The sequence below is a fragment of the Haliotis asinina genome, chromosome 2, assembly GCF_037392515.1.
Source record: "Haliotis asinina isolate JCU_RB_2024 chromosome 2, JCU_Hal_asi_v2, whole genome shotgun sequence".
NCBI classification, from domain to species: Eukaryota; Metazoa; Mollusca; class Gastropoda; order Lepetellida; family Haliotidae; genus Haliotis; species Haliotis asinina.
Genome location: NC_090281.1, coordinates 11,105,999 through 11,111,916, shown reverse-complemented (window position 1 = coordinate 11,111,916; position 5,918 = coordinate 11,105,999). Strand labels below are relative to the sequence as shown.

The 5,918-nt window shown below is 40.8% G+C and overlaps 1 protein-coding gene across 1 annotated transcript; it reads right to left on the bottom strand.

The window, feature by feature from the left end:
- Nucleotides 1–1,281: 1,281 nt before the first annotated feature.
- LOC137271420 (uncharacterized) lies at nt 1,282–2,502 on the bottom strand. Its single transcript, XM_067803994.1, has one exon. It carries the CDS (start codon nt 2,500–2,502, stop codon nt 1,282–1,284), a length of 1,221 nt encoding a protein of 406 aa, XP_067660095.1.
- Between the last annotated feature and the right edge of the window lie 3,416 nt (nt 2,503–5,918).

Sequence of the window (5,918 nt, the reverse complement as noted above, 5' to 3'; positions counted from 1 at the left end):
AGTCCTCACCATTAGTGGAATTGAAATTAACTTTTGTCTTTTCCTGTTGTTTTTGGTAACTCTGAAATTCAGGGACATAATTTGCCGAAGAGGAATTTTTTGCAAGAGTTTCGCCAATTTTATTTGCAATGTCCGCTTTGTTAGTGACTAATTTATCACCATCTTTAAGATGGTGAACAGCGGATTTTGAACCTTTGCCTTTTATTCGCTGAACCATGTTCCACACCTTAGACATAGGTGTACGTGAATTAATTTTTGAAACATAGCTCCTCCAAGATTGGCGCTTGTTTTGCTTATACGTGCGTCTTGCCTTCGCACTAGTGATTTTAACATTGTTGAAGTTATGAACAGTAGGATGTCTGCGAAAATATTTTTCTGCTTTCTTCCTACGTTTTCTTGCCTGTTTGCACTCGTCAGTAAACCATGGTTTACGAATATGAGGAGTTGCAGAGGACTTAGGAATGGTTTCATCAGCAATTTCATTCAGTTGTGTTGAGAACATCAGGATGGGATCTGGTACATTACTGAAGTGATCAGGTGTTAATTTTTCAACGCATAATTGTTCATACACAGGCCAATTTGCCTTAGCGAAATTCCACCGCGATGAAGGTGGATTGTCATCTGGTGTTATAGATTCCAGGAGAGTAGGGAAGTGATCGCTTCCACAAAGGTCATCATGTACAGACCATTCAAATTCGGTGTAAACATTCGCATCTGTGAGGGACAGATCAAGTGAAGAATAGGTTCCAGTGGCAGGGTGTAAATAGGTGCTGGATTCATCATTAAACACACATAAATTATTATCAGAAATAAAATCTTCAATGACCTTGCCTTTATTGTTTGCACTTGTACTGCCCCATAGAGGGTTGTGCCCGTTTAAATCGCCCATGATGATACAAGGCTTCGGTAGCTGATCATACAGCGTCTGAAGATCAGATTGTCTTAGAGAAGATGATGGTGGAATGTATAAAGAGCACAGTGTAAGTGTAATATGCAAAGTCAGTCGAATAGCAACGGCTTGAAGATTAGTATTTAGATGAACAGCACTATGGGTGATATTCTGTCTTACTAATATACTAGAACCTCAAGTCGCTTTATCTCCTGGAGGAGAAAATGAATGGTAACTCATGTACTGCCTTAAATCAAATGAATCGGTATGCTTAAGATAGGTCTCTTGTAGACAGAAGGCCGAAGGTTTAAAATCCTGGACTAACAACTGTATCTCATTAAAATTCTTTCTAAGTCCTCTGCAATTCCATTGGACTATATTAGATGAATGACTCATGGAGGTTCAATGGGTGATCTCTCACGTGAGCGTGATGACGCAGAACTCCTCACAGAACTCTGTGATAATGGAGTTACATCCATGTCCATAGCACTGTAGGTGTTGTGGACAGGTACCTCGGATGAAACGGGATTCCTGGGAGATTGGTTTCTATTTAACTTTTTTCTATTACTTTTTGTGCTTTTTCCACTGGATGGGTGTTCCACGACTGGTTGCGTCTGACTTTCAGCCTGAGCAGTAGAAGATGAAGTCGATGTTTGGCTATCAACCATGATGACAGGTGGTATTACAACAGGTTGTTCCGAATTGATCCAAGTGAAGTCCGTCTGACATGAAACAGACGAAGTTGGAGCCGCCTGAGAAACAGCATTAGCATATGTGAGTGTGGACTGAGATGTGGATTGAGAGCCTAGTTGAGAAGTCAATAGCTTCCTGGCTTCTCCAAAAGTAATGTTGTTCTCACATTTTAGTTTTAAGATTTTTGATTCGGTTTGCCAAACAGGGCAGGATTTGGATGAGGCCATATGTTGGCCACCACAATTTGTACAGTGCAGTGCTTGTTGACAGTCGGTGTAATCATGATTATCGCCACAGCGTTGACAAGCTACGGAGCGAGTACAAGTCTTTGATCCGTGGCCAAACTTCTGACATTTAAAGCATCGGAGTGGAGTGGGGACATACACCTCCACTCCGATGTTGACATAACCAGCTTTGATAGAGCGTGGTAATGAAGATCTGGCAAACGTAAACAAGTACGTATTTGTTGGTTCTATTGTTGAATCTTCCTTCCTCCGAGTAAAACGTTTAACAGAAGACACTCCTTGTTGTTTTAATTCATCAGTTATTTCCTGCTCCGACATACCAGACAAGGAACGGGTCCGGTCACGTACTATGCCTCGGCAGGAGTTGAGTGTCCTGTGTTCAGAAACAATCACCGGAATATTGGCAAATGTAGTGATGGATAACAGATTGAGGGATTGTTGTTTCCTCACACATTCTACCAGTAAAGAGCCAGAGCGCAGCCGGGTGACATTCTTCACCTCGCCACAATGTCCATGAATAGCCTTAGAAATGGCAAAGGGGTTCAGTTTAATTGGTAAGTGGTCTTCAGCTTCTATCACGATGAATCGAGCCCAGGAATCAAAATCTGTAATACTCTCGTCAGAAGAAATTGATTCTAGATGCCTGCGTTTTGAACCAGTGTGATTATGAGCCATGGTGACATATATATAAATTCAACAACCCTGCTCCCCACCCACCATGGAGTGTCAACAGGGACGGTGTCTAACTGCATCGGATTTCCAGCATGCAAACACCAGGGATACAGGGTTGCTATACTCCAGCAAATATGACTTGAATAGCAATACTTGTTTACTAAAACGATTGCCAGGCTGGTTCTACCCGTAACAACTATTTAGAAACAGAGAGTATTCAGCGGTCAACATCGCCAGATTGGCCCATGAGCCACCGCCTTCTGGCATAGGACTCTAGGCAAACGGATAGTTTATAAGTTCAAATACAAAAACAGTCAGTTTCAGAAAAATGCACAATAAGATGCAATAGGTGCATTAATAATGTTGTCCATGCGCAGGGCATGGCGTGACCAGCCGATTGATAGAACCGGGCCAGTTCTACCACCCGTCTAGGTGAAGTTAGGGCCAAAGTGGTGTGTTGGGCAATAGGAACACAGTTGCAGGCTCCTATTGCCCTCAACCACCAGGATCCCCTCCTCCACCGACACAGGGCTGCAACCCACGGCAAACGGGTTGGTGGACCAAATATACCCCGGGTCCACAACGGGGGTGTTGGCGAGCTCTTGGCGTTACCCAGCACCCACCACGAGGAGGTGGCTCGCCACGGGTGCCCACCACACTAGGAACCATGGGGACTTACAGTACCTTTGCTACCTGCATGGTCCCTAGTTGGATTTACACCATCCCTTCAGCTGCTGGCGATTGTATGAAAAGTTAGCCAAAATTAAAAGAACATGAATGCTACGATTAAAAACCTGGTAGACCTAAATTTACTGTGAATGTTTGTGGACTTACGTACCCTCTCAGGAGGACAATAATTTTACAATACTTCAACCCCCTTTGAGGGTACTGCCACCAACGATTCAAGTTACTAATTCAAACTACCAATCATTAAAATGCATCTATTTACACAACATAATTTTCAAAATTCCACCAAAAAATCAATTTCTTTTAAAAAACCAATGATTAAATGACAACTAACAGTGCTAAAAAGGTCCTTGATAGTTTTGACATTGAAAAATTTATCCCTTGTGATGGAGAATTCAACACAGTCAAGCAGAATATGCTTGACCGTGACTCTCTCATCACAAGGGATACAAAACGGAGGATCCTCACCTTTTAAAAGGTATGCATGAGTGTATCTTGTATGGCCAATACGACATCGTCGCAAAATGACTTCTTCAAATCTGGACTGAAAACCCAAGTATGTATAACCAATGTAGGGTTTTATTTCATGTAGTTTATTTATACCTACTTGGGTGTCCCACTTCTTCTGCATCAGATCACGAGTGTAAGCTCTAATGCTAGCTTTGTAGTCAGAATAAGGAATAAGAAGTGGTGTCACAGATTTGTTAAGTGCTGCCTTAGCAGCAAGATCGGCCATTGCGTTACCGGAAATGCCAACGTGGCTGGGTAACCAACAGAAGACGATGTCGTATTGGCCAGTAGCAAGATCATTATATAATTCAATAATCTCTATTAAAAGTGGATGTTTACAAGAAATATTTTTAATAGCCTGAAGGCAAGAAAGAGAGTCGGAATAGATTATATATTGTTTATGTTTATGGCGTCTTTGAATATATTTAAGAGCTGTTAATATGGCGTTAGCCTCAGCGGTAAAAATAGAACTGTTGTCTGGTAATCTAGAAGATATTGTTCTGGATCCAATGACAGTGGCACAAGCAACTGCGCCACCGTCCTTGGACCCATCTGTAAATAAGGATTTATAACTGCTATATTTATGTTTCAATTCATTATATTCTTGTTTATACTGTAATTCATTAGTTTCTGATTTTTTAAATGTGGTCAGTGTTAGGTCCACTTGGGGCCTAACCAACTGCCAAGGAGGAGAAGGAAGAAGACGGGAAGGAGCTATATTTTCCAGCTCAATGCCGGCAGCAGCAAGAAATGGTTTAATTCTTAAACCAAGAGGCGGTACAAGCGAAGATTTCATATAGTATAAGTCCTCACACAGAGGACTGAAAACACAGTTATATGCAGGGTTTGACTCACTGGAATATAATTTTGTTACATACTGTAAAGCTAATTTGATACGTCGCTGCTCAAGAGATGGCTCATCGGCCTCAACGTACAGGCTGTCAACAGGTGAAGTTCGAAAGGAGCCAAGACAAAGTCTTAGACCTTGATGGTGAACAGAATCTAAAAGTTTCAGGTTGCTTTTACAGGCTCCACCATATACAATGGAGCCATAATCAAGTTTTGACCGGATCAGTGATCGATAAAGTTGTAGGAGGGTAACTTGATCCCCTCCCCATTTAGAATTTGAAACGACTTTCAACAAGTCAAGTGCCTTCAGGCATTTAGTTTTGAGGGATTTGATATGTGGTAGAAACGTTAAATGTGAGTCAAAAATTAATCCCAAGAACTTGGCCTCCTTTACAACTTTGATGGGAGTGCCATCTAGAGATAGTTCAGGGTCCTTATGTGGCTTATATGTTCTGCAAAAATGTATACAATTAGTTTTGGACTTCGAAAATTTGAAGCCGTTTTCAAGACACCATTTATTTATTTTGTTTAAACACAACTGCAGTTGCCGTTCAATAGTATGCATATTTTTACCACGACAAGAAATGTTAAAATCATCCACAAAAATGATCCATCAATTGAATCGTTTAAAACTTTTGACAAACTATTTATCTTGATACTAAAAAGTGTGACTGACAAAATACTGCCTTGTGGAACACCCTGATCCTGATTATAATGCTCAGACAGAGTAGAACCTACGCGAACTTGAAACTGTCTGTCATTTAAAAAGTTGGCTATGAATTGAGGCAAACGACCTCGCAAACCGAAATCATGTACATCTCTCAAAATGCCATATTTCCAGGTTGTGTCATATGCTTTTTCGAGATCAAAAAAGATAGACACAGCATGTTGTTTATGAATTAGTGCGTTTTTCACAAATGATTCCAGTCGCACTAAGTGATCGACCGTACTTCTATTTTTACGGAAACCACACTGTATATCTGTGATTAGGTTATTGGTTTCCAAGTACCAAACAAGTCGATTATTTATCATGCGTTCCATGGTCTTGCAAACACAGCTAGTTAATGAAATCGGACGATAATTGGACGGATCCGAGTGATCACGTCCAGGTTTAGGTATTGGTACTACTATGGCATCACGCCATGAAGAAGGAAATTTACCTGAAGTCCAAATATCATCAAAAATAGATAAGAGCGTCTCTAAACAGGTTTCTGGTAAGTGCTTCAGGAGTTGATAATGTATGTTATCAGCTCCTGTAGCAGTGTCATGAGCTTGATCAAGAGCAGTATGGAGTTCATGAATAGAAAACGTTACATTATAATCTTCCCCATTATCAGAATTGAAATTAATAGTTTTCTTTTCTTGTTGTTTTT

Excerpts from the sequence above, each read along its gene's own strand:
- LOC137271420 (XM_067803994.1), bottom strand. The coding sequence starts at position 2,502 with ATGGCTCATAATCACACTGGTTCAAAACGCAGGCATCTAGAATCAATT.